The following is a 14,828-nucleotide window of genomic DNA, read 5'->3' on the forward strand; positions in this document are numbered from 1 at the left end:
GAATCTGTTGAGAATTATTGAGTTTTTACAAGAAATGGTTGACAGTGAAGAGCTATTTTAGGGAAGCTGAACTTTTATCTTCTCCTGCTGAAAATTTACTCCTAGAAGCTTCTGTGCTTATCAAAGTTTCAAGAAGGGTGGGCTTGAGATATTTTAATGGGTGTTTCATTAACATTGTTCACATCTGGTTTATTTATTTATTTATTTGAGATACCTTTTGGTCTGCTGGAAACAATCAGATAAACCAGCTAAGTTGGAGAAAGTACTAGTAATGATAAGGAGTGCAAGATAAGAAACTGCAGGGATGTGTGTGTGTGTGTGTGTGTGTGTGTGTGTGTGTGTGTTCCTGTTGTCAGCAGTTTCTCTAAGTGTAAACACTTCCTTGGATGTTCTCAGTAGAAATTATTTTCTTCTTTAAAATGTTGAGCTATGTAAAGTCTGTGATAAGGGGATTCTATTTTCACACCTTTGCTTGCTTAATTCAAACTTAAGTCTCAGTATTTTAGTAGACCTAATTTACTCTATCCTATTCTTGTTGATAATCATAAAATGGTTTGTTGAGTAGAGGTCTTGTGGAGAGCAGGATGGAGCCAATACCTTTCACTTAGAGCTGACAAGGATTTTGCTCCTAAATTTATATTGGCCCCACAGTCAGGAAGCAGGGTGGTTACTGGCAATATCAAGTTTTCACTATCTAGATCTGGGTCAGCAATGGAATGATGTGTTCCGGAAAAAAAAAAGAAAAGAAAAGAGGGAGGAGAAAAAAAGAAAGTAGGGGAAAAACTGAAGGAAGGAGGAAATCCTCCAAATTATGCTGTGTTTGGATGAAGAACTGCCTCATGTTCCCTTCTTTTTTACTTACCTCTCCTGTTCAGTGCTGTCAACCCAAGAAAGGGGCTTCAGTTTCCCTTTATCTTCAACATCATGCCAGGGGATAAGAAGCAATTGCCAAATATGGGATCTTTACGTCATCAAACAAGAGAAGAATTATAGGAAATTGAGACTCCAAATATTTGCTTTCATATTTCTTTTGAATTTAAAAACCTTTTTGTGTTCATGGCTTACATCAGTTTGATCTGGGTGCCACATATGGTCCCCCAAGCACTGTCAGAAGTGATCCTTGAGCACAGAACCAGGAGAGAGAGAGTCCTGGTGTGGCAGAGAGAGAGGGGAGGAGGAGGGGGAGGTTGCAGGGGAGAGGGAGGGGAAGGGAGTGAGGGGAAAGAAAGAACCAATATGCTATTTATTTTTCCTTAGCAGATTTCTCTAGAAATGTACTAGTAACAGCCTTATGACAAAGGAGATCATGAAGAGGCATACTAAGTGTGATTGATGCAACTTACCCTTAAATAGTTTTAGTACTTTATTTACAACTGTTTGAATCCTGGGGAGAAATGTTATAAATTAGGCATTTTTCTGAGGAGCAATGTCAGCTGAGAGATATTAGGAAATTTGCCTGAGGCCACAGAGCCATGTCTTAAACCCCACCTTTCTCTCCACTAAACTGCCTAATGGTGAGGACCTAGTTTTAGTCTTCTTGACTTTGATTTCCTTCTGAGTTTGTCTTTTGGGTTGGTATATATTCATGGCCGTGAGGTACATTTCCTGCAGATTCCATCATCAAATATTTATAGAACTTCTATTTGACTCCTGCCATCTTGCAACAGTCTACTAGTGGTTGATGGGAGAAATGGAAACAGAGTGGTTGAGGCGGAGATTGCAATGAGCATCTTACAGCATTTTATGCCCAAGAACTCCCTTGGAAGCCAGTCCATTAAATTGTATACTCAGGGAAATTCAGCCCCAAGTTTTGTCTGTGAGTGCCTTGTCTAAAGGCTTACTTGCTTATCTGTGGTAGGCCACCCGGAATCATGGCCTTGAGTGACTAGGCTTTGGTGTGCCTACTGTCAGGAAGTCGCTTGTTCTCTCCTGGAGTTCCTGTGATGCTCATCTGCTCTATTGCCTGGTCAGTGCTGTGTGGTTCAGAAGCTCTAAACTGAAGGTCTGTGAAGGAGTAGGGAGCTGGGAGTGGATTTACAGGAGCATGTGAACTGCCAAGCCCTGCCAAGGGGGTGGCCCTTTGTTGCCAGAGAAGAAACCATGCAGAGCTTCTGCATCCCCGGGGTGGGGAGACCAGTGTGTTCCCCACTAGAAGCTGACCAGTGTTCCAGATGTAGAAACCAGCACTCATCAGAAGCCAAGTGTTAGCTTGACCCGCACTAAGAAGGAGCTGTGAAAGCTGGAGCAGTGCCAGCCTTTGGTACCCTCCTTCCCTCCTTCCTGGGTCCTCCATTCCATCTCCTGTTCAAAAGCTGGGCTGATTTTACTTTCAAATAGTCTGCTGCACAAAAAACTTTTTTAAAAAAATTCTTTCTAATGATCAAGGGGAAAAATGAATAAGCCCATTTTTTTTTCCAGAAATTAGGACAGATTACTCTGATTTCACATGATTTGTCCAGCCACATAGTGAGGTTCAAGAAACTTAAGCAACGCTCCAGAGAGCTCGTGCACAAAGGGCTATTAGCTTTTAATCCAAACCCTCCCTCCACTCTCTGCTCCCACCCTAGCCCCTTCCAGGGACAGGAACTGGGGCCTTTGTGAGGCAGGGTCTACAACAGAGAATTCTGCCAAAATAAAAGGAATCTTGAGTTGACCCAGAGAAGGGAGATGCTCTTTTGCACCCCACCCCCTTAAAGCATTCAAAGGCCTTTCATTTTCTGAACAGTATTGAAATTCTAGGACAATGGAGGCCAAATCCTTATGGTGAGGGCTGGGGGCTGCTGGGAGTGGAGAATGGGGAGAGAGCTGGAGGAGGAGGGCCGGGGGAGTCCGTCCTTTGTTATTTTTCTTCTTTTCTACCCTTTACCTCAAAAAAAAAAAGAAGACCTTATAAACTTTATAATGAATAATGACATCACTTCCTGTGTTCCCCCCCCCACACACACATCCAGCTTCTTGACCTGGGAGAAACTGAGAACAACAGACTACTTACAGCTTCATTTAAAATTACTGAAAACCCTCCCAAAGGAACTCTTTGATATGCAAACATCTTTCCCAAATGGAGATAATTACTCATGGAGATGTAGCCCTTTGAATGGGCCTAAGGACTGGTGGGCTTGTAAGCTTCCTATGAAAGGAAGAAGGTTCCAGATACAGAGAGGGTGGACCCAACAGCGTCTCCCTCCTCCCCTCTGGTCTTTTCTGGGAAGAAAGCTGCTTTAATGGAGAGACTTCCCTGAGTTGACCTGTCAAGTTATAACCCTCAGGAAAAGGTTGGTGGCTCCTTCTTCATCTTCTACAATCAAAATTTCAGGAAAGTTTCATTTCTAACCCCTAGGTGCTTCAGCTTTCTGTGGTAGAAGAGAGACTAGTTTGCAGCATTTAAGCATTTGCCTTTTGGACCTCCAGAATCCAATATACTCTTATTAAAAGCATGAGGTCAGAAAGTAGGGAGTTCTTCTGAGTCTAAATGAGGGTGGAAATTTCGAGTTGCTTGACTCTTCTATGAAGAGGTCATGGCAAAAGTGTGTGTTTTGTGTGCAGCCAACCTGATGAGTCTCTTGAGCATCATTGAGTGCGCCTGGGAGGCCTCTGAGCACGGTCACGGTGGCCCAGTCGTCCCCTGCATGCCAGGGCCTGCATTGGACTGTCCTCTAAGGGCAGCTTGTACAGAACCCCCAGCCTGATTGGCTGATCTGTGGGGCTTCCTGCTCACTGCTGGGGAGGCTCTGCCCACTTTTCCCCTCTCTCAAAAGAAGATGACACTGGCCCAGTCTGTACTTGCTAGGAGAATTCATGTGACTTGGACTATAATGGCCTTACGTCCTTTTTGACTCTCTGCAGCCCTCGGTCTCTGCAAAGTGCTTTCCCTTCTCACCCCCAGGACTTGTCTCCAGCTCTGAAGCTTGATCCCCTTTCTCCCCAAACTCAGACCCTTTCACCTGAAGTCAACTTAGTGAGTGGACTTCTACACCTTTATGTAACAGACAGCAAAGGCAGCCAGCTCCTGCTGAGCACGAAGGAAGGAGTGGGCTCTGCTATGGGCTGTTCTTAGTCTCTCCCCTCCTTCCTGGGGGAATAGCCAGAACCACCATGTCAAGGAATAGAGGCCACGTAGGGAATCTTGGCAGCCCCCAGTAGCCCAATGGTCTTACTTTGTAAGATGACATCTCCTCCAATATATGTTCAGGAGACAGTGGTTTGATATTTACTTGCACATTTTACATGAAAACATACTACCTTGTTTGTTTTTTCCTGAGTGGTTGTGGGGTAAGGGGGCCAATGTGGATATAGCAAAGAGAATGTGTTCCTTCCACTACCCCCAAAGAGTCTCCAACTCCAGTGAGTGATAGGAAATTATATTGCTAGATAATGCGAATGGTGGCCCGGACCAATGATCTAAGATCACCTTTTTCCCAAGAAGAAAGCCATAGTTCAGGGAAAATATCCAGGAAAGATGAGATCTTAGTAGGGTTGTTTAAAATAGGTTTTGTTTCTAATCACCATTTTAGGCTCACAGCAAAATTGAAGGCATAGAACTCTCCCATATATTCTCTCACAAAGGCTTCCTCATCCTAAATACTAGCCCAATTAAAGAGTGGCACATTTATTAGAACTGTTGCAATGACATGTCATTTTCACCTGCTGTCCTTAATTGACATTCAGGTACACTCTTGATGGTGAAAATTCTGTGGGTTTGGAGAAATGTATATGAACAGCATGCATATTGATGGTGTTATGCAGAGTATTTTTAATTACCCTATAAATCCCCAGTGTTCTTCGTATCCAACTGTCTTTCTCTCTGTCTCTGTCTCTGTCTTTCTGTCTCTCTTTCTTTTGGGGGATTACAGCTTATTTCTATTTAGCTGCTGTTTGTGGGTTTTTCTGTTACTAAAAATTGGCACTCTCTTTTTTATCCCTTTTGCAGGGGGCATCTTATTTCCTTAATTGGTTGATTGTTGCTATCTTTATTTTGGTGGCCATGGTAGGTCAGTGTATAGATTAATTTTCCTATTAATCTTCATCCATTTTATGGTGAAGAATTCTTGGTTGAAGTTTCGTGTTTGAATTCTCAGAGGCTGGGCTTGGGCTTAATGGCAGAACTGAATAGGATGTGGCCTTATGACTTTCTGCCCATGTCTTTGGATTTGTTTTGATTAGAGCAGTTATCAGACTAGGACAGACTTTTGCAATCTCCTCTTGCAGCACCAATTTTATGAATCAGGAAGTTCAGGCATGGAAAGTCAAGAATGCAGCCAGAAAGAATTCAATTAGGAACAAAATCAGGACACTTAAGTGGCCTTCATAAAATCAAATTTGCTTTTTTTTTGAGTAACACTAAATACATCACTATTTTTTGTGGTAGTGGGAGGGCCTCCCAGTGGCACCAGGGTCACCAAGGATTTACTCAGTAATGCTTATAGGCTGGGACTTGAGAACCTGGAGCCTGTGCATGCCTGACATGCTTTCTGGCCCCGAGCTGCTCCCACAGCCTCAGAAACATGTCAAAATTTGGGGGGTCAAAATTTCTAAGTCAACATGGACCATTTTGGTTTCAATATTTTCCTGAAGACAAGAGTTTGGGAGACTGGTGGTCATTTGTAGAGGACTTTTGCTTAAACTCTCAGTGCTGCAGGGTGGTGGGAGAGGGCTCTCCCCGCCTCGCATGCATGACCTGTGCTTTCTCTCCTCTTTAAGGTCATTCATGTTCTTTACTGGTCTCTTGTAAATATCTTGACTTCTGTTTTACTGTAGCAAGTTTGGTCACACCCATCTCAGCAATCTTCCTTTCTATTATTGAGCAATTTTCCAGTTTAAATAATATGTTCACTTTCTGCGGCACCAAAGGAAGCCTGTTACGCAGTGAAAGAGAGAAGTTGGAAAATTAGATCAGAGCAACATTTGCTACTGGAAAACATTAGATTAGAGAGCTTTTCTAGAACTTATCTAGTTTATTCTCATTTCCCACTCATTCAGGCCTAAACTTGTGTTTTTAATAGTTTGATTCTAGTAGCATAAAGGCACCAGAAGGATAGGGTTGTTCACTAGTAAATATTGGACTTTCTAAACAAAGACTTGTGACACCCAGGGGGGTGTTGACTTGCTTTCCTGGCTGCCATTTCCAGACTGGCAAAGGTGTAGGTGAAGGCAAGTGCCAGGACCAAAACTAGATCCTAAATCTTCTGAGTCAACCATTCTTCTTACTGATCCTGCCTCAAGATGAGTGAAGTGGAAGGGGGCCAAGTGGTTATAATTGATGTTAATTCATTTCAGTTTCATTGCATTTTTTTTTTTAAAAAAAAGGATTTAGTTTCATTTTCAGCCTTGAACTTTGGCAAAAGTATAATCAGATAATATAGCACTACTTGTACTGTTCTTGACCCCTGTTTGTTTTCCTTTCCTTTGCTTATGTTGATGTTATCTACTACTGATGATGAAAGTTAGATGCATCTGTTAGCTTTTCTTTATCATAGAAATAGAGACACCCTTATCTTTCTGTTCTTTTTGGTTGCCTTTCAGTTTGTCTCATGTTGCTGATTTAGTGTTTGATAACTGTGTCAATGTTTGTGTGCATTCACACATATGCCAACTGTTTTTTCTCCTCGACATTGAGCCTGACTATTACATTCTAATTGTCCCATTTGTTCTGTGTAGTTCATAGACCATCGGGGCCCAACCCTCCCTCTCCCTGGTACTTCTTTTCAAAGTTGCACTCTTGGTACCTTCTCGCATCACAGACACCCACTGGTGATTTGTGCCAAATGTCAGAGAGCTGTCCCTCCCCTCCCAGGGGAGGGCCTCAGGGTTGCTGGAGGGGAGAAATATTGCTGTCATGACAGAATGCACTTACCTGCTAACCAAAGTGAACCTAAGAGATCCATTGTTTAGAAATCTGACTCATATTTGAATAATTATGATTGTGGTCTTCTGATTTTAGCACTGAATTACCTATTATTAAGATCCTAATCTATGAACAGGAGAAGAAAAGTAGGTATCTATTAAAAAGAGGACAGGTGTATGACCTCTGAGCTTTTCATCATCTTTAGTACAAAGGAGACTGAAGGGAGAAGATTGTGATGAACAGGGGAATAATTAAAGTGGGCCACGATAAGTTCCAGCTCTTGACCTCTGGCCAGTGATGCATCTACGAATGAGTTATCTTCTCTCCTTTGGTCTCCATTTCCTCATTAGCAAAGTGGAGATTGGAATAGTTCCTCAAAGGCTTGTTGTGAGGGATTAAATCAGATAATGTGTGAGAGTTTCTCTGCAAGCTCCAAAGCACTATATAATTATTAGTTATGACTATCAGTTTGACAAACTAGCTCTTGTAATGAGAAACTCAATTATCCCCATGACCTCCCTACTGGCTCCGGAGGCCAGCCTGGGGCTGGGTGGGCTCTTGGAGTTGCTGGGATGAGCACACAATGCCCACATCAGTTGGATTGCCTCAACTGCATACTTATCCCCTCTTCTTTGAGCCACTGTTGTGTTCAAAGAGGATTTGAATGCTCAGACAGAAGACTGGTCAGTGATGGGAGGGAAAGGAGCTCAAGAAATGAACAGAACAGACTTTCCCCCAGGACAAGTTGTTGTTGGCGAGGGGTGGGGAGGGGCATTGAGGGGTATATAGGGATGGTACAGGAGCAGCTGGAGAGAAGGGCTATAACTTTCCAAGGGATATGGTGCCAGTAGCTGTCCACACACTTGGTAGCACTCAGGCTGTGCTGTGTTCCCACTTGGTCAGCACCCAGCATGTGCTGGACTGTGCTTGACCCCCACCTGAGCCCGGTGCCCAACCCAGAAATGAGACCGGGCTCAGGAGGTGTGTGCTGAAGTGACGATGGCCTAGTGATTCATCTCACCTGTCAGCCCCACAGTTCTCTTTTGTCCCTTGGTGAGCTTCCTGACATATGTGGATTCCAGACTATTGGAGAGGAGGTCTCCTAGAGTTGGTGCTCCAGAATGACTTGAACAATTGGCAGGAATCATGCTGAGGAAATCTGTCAATCACTTGGGGTATCTTTATTTATGATTATGGAGGTTTTGCCTTTAGGCCTCAGGACAGAGAGGCCCTCCCCAATTTCTTTTTATGTCTTTTTATGTGGTTTCTTAGTCTCTATCATCTGTTCAGTAATTTTGTTCAGTTTCTGCCAGGTATTTCTTCAAAGACTCTGAGGAAACACTGGCAGTGAAAGTGCAGAGGTGGTTCTGGAACCCAGGCAGGCTGAGAACAGAGTCTGTTGTGGCATCCTTGCCTCTCAGAGAGTGGGCCCTTTGCCCCTCTGTGGGGTGGAGCTGAGTGGTCAGTCTCATATGTGCAAACTTTGTCTCCCTACCCAGAATCTGACAAGGGAGGCGATTGATACATCTTCCTGGCATCAGCCAACTACAAGGCACAGTGCTTATTCATAGTTCTTCAAAAACCTGGTTGGTACCTTCTTTTCTCTCATAATTTATATGAGAAAACTGAGGCATGGGCAGCAAAGTGACCTCTTTAGGTCATACACCTCAGTCAGTGAGGAAGAGGAGAGTCAAGCCAGTGGCCTAACTCCAAAGCCCATGTTGATTCAAATGGACTCTGAGAACACGCCTCAAGCCCACTCCTCGGCTATGGCCATGGAGAACTCTGGGAGTTGGACGACCTTCCAGTATGGTAATAGCACTTTGATTTTGAGTATTAAACTCTTCTAAAATGGTCACTTACTTAGAGCTTAACATGGGGGGAAAGAACTTGAACTTTCTCTGTTTTGACCTGCTTTTTAGAGAAATGCAAACTAAGTTGAGCATCAAGATTCTTTTTAATCCTCAATCATATTAGTCTGAAGACACTGCTGCATTAAATCTAAGCGATTAATGGGTAAAGTGGGTCAATCCAGCTTTAGTTTAAGCCAGGGATAGCTGCTGCATTGTGGACTGATCTTCCTTAAAAGAAAATGCTCTTCCTGTAAGTCTCTGCAGGAAGCTTTCTGCAGGGACTTGGCTTTTTTTCTGGCCCTGTGAAAGAACTCTTGTCATAATGTCTACTGTGTGTGCCATAGAGGAGTACTGTCCCAGTAGATTAAAGTTGGCTTGATGGTGTAAGTTTAAAATACCTTAGTAAGAGGTATGCTTGCTCAAAAATGATGTGGAAATTGTCTTTTTTTAAAATTCCTGAATTCGGGTGGGATCAAATTGAAATCTCCATGCCATACCTGAAGGAAAATTGTACATTTGTATATAAACTCCAATTAGTCAGCAAATCTTTTTGAAGTAGCTGCATGAACATGTACAAAATAAGCTCTCATCTTTGTTCTTAACATGTATTTTGAATATTATAACAACAATATAATAGTAATAAAAGGAGTCTTTCTTACGTCAGATATGTTCTCAGCATATTCTGACATTCTTTCTAATTTGGTTTTTGGGTCAAAAAACAGTTGTTCAGGTGGCACAGCTTGTAAATAGCAGAACTGGGATTTGAATCCAGATGGGATGACATCCAAGTGTTATTCCTTAAACTGTTGTTAAGCTAAAATCTGCTTGATTTATATACCTCAAACAATTTAGTGATATAGTGAAGTATTCCCATTTTATGTAGTAAATGCTGAGGATCAGGATGCCAGTAATAATTACCACCATTATGCTACCTTTTGATCCAAATACAGCCTTATTTCCAGTGGGTTCGTACCAGTTTTGCACACTTACAATTTTATTTCAATTAATGCTGTGATAGCTAATCATGTAATCCTTTTTAATTTTAATAAAACCTGAGTGTTTTTGAAAACTTCAGAATTGTTTTTGGGGAAGTACCCGATAGCAAATTTATCTGGTTTTACTTAATTTCTTGTCTACTCCTTCCTTTGTTACCTTCAGGTCAACTTTTGGGGAGTAAAGGCGATTTTCAGTGGTCAAAATTGTGAGGAAGCTACTATGACCTGACAGGGTGGGGGATATTTTCCTTTCAGTGAGCACCTAAAGGCAAGCTAGTAGAATTTATAGCAGGAAAATCTCTGGAGCCCTTATCTATGAAATCCCAGATGCAGAGACCAAAGAATTTTGTGCGGGGGGCAGGCAGGCTAAAAGCTGGATAAGCCCTGGAGTGTGGTTCCTGGGATGCTGGGAATCGAACCCGGGTCAGCCGCATGCAAGGCAAACGCCCTACCCGCTGTGCTATCACTCCAGCCCTGAAATGTGCTTCTTACTATTTCACCTTTGGTGGGGGTGGAGGAAGGTACTTCATGTATCAGGCTTCCGTACCTGAGGTGAGAGGCTAGCGAAGTGTTTCTTGAAAATTCTAGCTGGGCTAGCTCAAGAAGCTGGAATATGTCTTTACATCCTTTATGTGTAGGTTGGGTCTCCCAGATGATCCTCAAGCACTGACAAATACATAAACTAAAGTTCTACTTCTATTTTTATTTGTCTCGTTGTTGGTGGATTATTTTTGTTGTTATCCTGTTTCATTTGTTTTGAGGTTATGCTCAGCAGTTTTCAGGGGTACTCAGGTGGCATTTCTAAAGTGCTTAGGGCACCATGTGCTTGCATTTAAGAGAAAAATTTTCAGTATTAGGAAGAGCCCAATTGCCAAGTGTTGACACTGAATGTGTGGCCAAAGTGACATCAGGTTTTGAACTGAACTCAGTCTATTTGCCCTTCGCAGGGACCTGATGCCCAGGAGCCTGGATGGACAGATCACCATGGAGAAGACGCCCAGCTACTTTGTCACCCAGGAGGCGCCCGCACGCATCTCGGCCATGGCCAAGGACACCAAGCTCATCGTGGTGGTGAGGGACCCAGTGACCAGGGCCATCTCGGACTACACGCAGACGCTCTCTAAGAGGCCGGACATCCCCAGTTTCGAGAGCTTGACGTTCCGGAACAGGACCTCGGGCCTCATTGACACGTCCTGGAGCGCCATCCAGATCGGCATCTACGCCAAGCACCTGGAGCGCTGGTTGCGCCACTTCCCGCTGGCCCAGATGCTCTTCGTCAGCGGGGAGCGGCTCATCAGTGACCCCGCGGGTGAGCTGGGCCGCGTCCAGGACTTCCTGGGCCTCAAGAGGATCATCACCGACAAGCACTTCTACTTCAACAAGACCAAGGGCTTCCCGTGCCTGAAGAAGGCGGAGGGCAGCAGCAGACCCCACTGCCTGGGCAAGACCAAGGGGCGGACCCACCCCGAAATGGACCGCGAGGTGGTGCAGAGACTGCGCGAGTTCTACCGGCCGTTCAACCTCAAGTTCTACCAGATGACTGGCCATGACTTTGGCTGGGATTGAACACCAGGCTGTGTAACTTTCCACTTGGGTTATATATTGAAAGAGATTATATGTATGTAAAATGTACAGAAATCTATTTTATAATAATTTATTTTTAATTCATAAGCAATTAATTCACTAAGCTGCCTAGCCACACTCTTTAGAGAGTTAGCTTCATAATCTGTTAACATTCCAAAGTGTTTTACTCTAATATTTTGGTTTGATAATCACAGTTGATGGTGCTTCCATTTTTTGCCTACTCATATTTAAAAAGAAGAAAAGCACAACTTGAGATTTTTGTTGTTACGGGTATTCCACCTTTGGTCTCCATCTGAGTCAGCTTGCCGTTTCCTTGTGTCTTTGGTCCCAGATTTCACTTTCTATTGGTCTCACTGCCTATGTACCTCATAAGAACGCTGAGCTGCCTCAGAAAGCTGCAATCACTCTGATTCTCAGGCTTCATGTAGCAGCTTCCTTATCGACATGATTCCATTTCCAGGGATACAGATACCGACCCACCCCCGCCCCCCTGCCCGCCCTGGCCCTAAGTCCACTCAACACAGAAGGGAATCACTACCTTTGCCCTGCCATCTGCGTCTTGGGAATGTGCACATGAGGGTCTGTTTACTTCACCTTTTATTTTGAAGGATGATGGTCCTGCATCTTTTCTAACTCAGTCCCTGATTCATTAATCACCTTGAAGTGTATGCAGATGTTAAGCTCCTCTTTCCCAGATGTGAGATGTTTGGTTGCTGCTTTAGAAACAAGACTATCTCTTCGAATTTGCATGAGAGTGCACTATGCTCCATCTTGCTAGCAGAAAGTTCTGCACTAACACCAAAGAAATTTCCAGGCTCACTAAAGGCTCACATCTTTTGGGGTGCCAAGTGACAAGTCCCAAAGGAAGGAGGTGCATTCCACACAGTCAGTGTCTACCAAGGTGCTGCTGAGTGCCCCTGTTGGGCAAGTTTCAGTAGGCTAACATCCGCGAGGGGAAGAAAAGACAAAGACACCTCCCAAGGCAGCAAGGCAGAAAAAGGAATTCTCCTATCCCCTTATTCCTTGGTGTCTGGAATTCTCCTTGGAATTTCTAGTTCATCTCAGATTGATAACAAGTTCTGTAGCTAATTGCCAAGAGCCTGTAGAGGCTGAAAGCTGCCCCAGATTGTCTGTAACCATTTGAGCCTAACACTTAATGAAACTATTCCTTGTTTCAGCCAGATTCTGGCGAAGGCTTGCCAGCATTGATGCTACTGATGCAGAATGAACTTCTCATACCTCTGTATTGAGGGAGCAGCTGGGATCATTTATGATGACTAGCTAGTGGAAGCTGGATAACCACATAGCAATAGCACATAATGACATTTTTACTTGGTCCTCAATTTTCTAAAACAGAATGCTTCTACCATAAAAGATAGATATTTAAGCTTTTTCGTCACCAGGGAATATGGAAAGATATGCATATTGCTATAATGATTAGCTTGTAATATTTTCAAAGGACACTTTTGTAATGTTGTATGAGAGAACTTGACCAACATAGTAAGAAATGTTGTTATCTTTAGAAACTCATCAGGATGTCACTCATTTTTAAGTGATGTCTCAGTAATAACTTGGTTTGTATTTGCTTACAACTTTTAGCCCAGATCTTGCTAGTTTATATTTAGCAACCAAGTTGTCACTTTGTAGATTCTGTGTAGGATAATGGACACTGGGTGTCTCCTTGTATTCCTCAGATGTTATATTCAATTTATAGCTTTCTTATTGAGTCTACCAAGTAGTGTAGAAACTGCATTTAACAGAATGCACATTTGCATTAGGCACCAATTAGTCACACATTTTTCCAATGAGAAGGCTAATTTGAAATAAACCTGAGAATACCTCTTGTAGTGACAGAATAACATTACTTGAAATAAAAGTCAGAATCTCTTTCCCTCATCTAATCCCCCCCATTCACTTTCTAGACACTCGCATGCTCTGGCATGGTCTAAGTTCATAAGAAAGGTGTGCAACCAAGCAGTACTAAAGCATGCAATGAGCTTTTCCTTCCTTGGGGGAAAAGAACATGCAGTCTTACTAAGCTGGATTTTTAAATAGGGTTTTTATTCTTTATTCTATGCCTTAAAATAAACTGAAACAGGAAATTTTCAGATAGGAGAGTCATTTAGTCACGAACACTGAAAGTGGGTTAAAATTCTCTTCTGGGTCAAATTCTTGACTCCAAACAGATGTCAATAATTAGCACTGATGGACTATAGCAAAATTTTCCATGTAACACAAATAAATCAAACGTCCTTGTGCATCTCTTCCTTGTGGTTTGATTGCTTATAATTCCCAACTAATTCACACATAGCATTTGTCCTATGGTTATGCCCATCATGTGATGGTCATTTCAGAGCCTGACCCCACATGCCTTCTTCCAGAAGAAGCTAGATAACATAAAATTAAGCTTCTGGGTTTCTACATGTAGCAATTTTCAAGGTTACCAACTTCACTTTTTTAGCTGCTATGGAACAAACACCATTTCAGGTTTGGGCAGTTTGTCTTAGCACATGTTTGAAGTTTCTTCCAATTATAGAAAAAACTCTGGTATTCAGTGAAGTACTTTATTTTTTCATTGAAGACAGCAACAAAAGGGATAACAAAAAATTAGAAGTGTTTACTGTTTTTATCTATCCCAAGCTTTTTAAAAAGTGTCATAACATGGATATGAAAATTTATTTAGATATAATAGTGGCTGCATCATTAATACTTAATTGGATGATGGAAGAGGAGAAATTCTCTTAATAGGATTCTCTTTGGAAGCCAGCTTGAGTGATAGATTCCTTAGAGGATCTTTGGAGAAAACAGTTTCAGATCCTTATGAAAACAATGTTTTCATAAGAAAACATAGGGAAGTTTCAATAAATTGAAATGTTTTGTGTGTATTTAAAATGCTGGCAAAAAAAAGGTCTATCTTCAGTTTATTCAAAAGGATGGGCAATAAAACTTAAAGGTGTGGTTAGAATTTATTTCACTTTTGTAACATTAATTTATGACTGAGTTTGATTCAACCCAGTAATCTGAAATACTGTGCAAAATCTAGCAGTGTCTTCTATAATCTGGATGTTAGAATAGCCAATATGTACAAAAAAATCAAGTATTTTCTCCTATGTATAACACAAATTAATTTTACACAGAAAATGATGTTTTTAGGAAAAAGAAATTCTGGTAACTCATACTATTTCTTTTATGAACAAATAAAATATATTTTACCAACTTTTTGGTGCCTCTATGTTTTTCTTTATGTTATATATGAATAAAGAATAATTCTTTGCTCAGTAACGAACCACACACATATGTACATAATACATACCCCCACACAGAGGCATTCTGAGACAGACTGATGCTTTAGATTTTTATGGTCCAAAACTACCATTGTACAAGAACTCGGAAGGATCTGAGGTGGGCAAGAGAACTTCTGTCACCTGGAGAAGTTCATTTCTGTCACCTCTGGAAGGCAGGCAGTCCATTTCACATAGGTTTCCGAGAGTGTTGGGGAGACTGGAGGCTGCCCTGTCAGGGTGCTTGTCTTGTGACAGCACAGTGTTAGCAGAG

The 14,828-nt window shown here is 42.3% G+C and overlaps 1 protein-coding gene across 1 annotated transcript in view; it reads left to right on the forward strand.

Annotated features, from left to right (window-relative positions):
- Window positions 1-14,483, forward strand: part of HS3ST3B1 (heparan sulfate-glucosamine 3-sulfotransferase 3B1) — a 46,891-nt gene extending 32,408 nt beyond the window's left edge. Inside the window, exon 2 of the mRNA XM_004603978.2 lies at window positions 10,637-14,483. Coding sequence (XP_004604035.2) covers window positions 10,637-11,255 — 619 coding nt within the window. The 3' untranslated portion in view covers window positions 11,256-14,483. The remainder of the gene's footprint in view (window positions 1-10,636) is intronic.
- The last annotated feature ends 345 nt before the right edge of the window (window positions 14,484-14,828 follow it).

The sequence above is a fragment of the Sorex araneus genome, chromosome 6, assembly GCF_027595985.1.
Source record: "Sorex araneus isolate mSorAra2 chromosome 6, mSorAra2.pri, whole genome shotgun sequence".
In the NCBI taxonomy this organism is placed as follows: domain Eukaryota; kingdom Metazoa; phylum Chordata; class Mammalia; order Eulipotyphla; family Soricidae; genus Sorex; species Sorex araneus.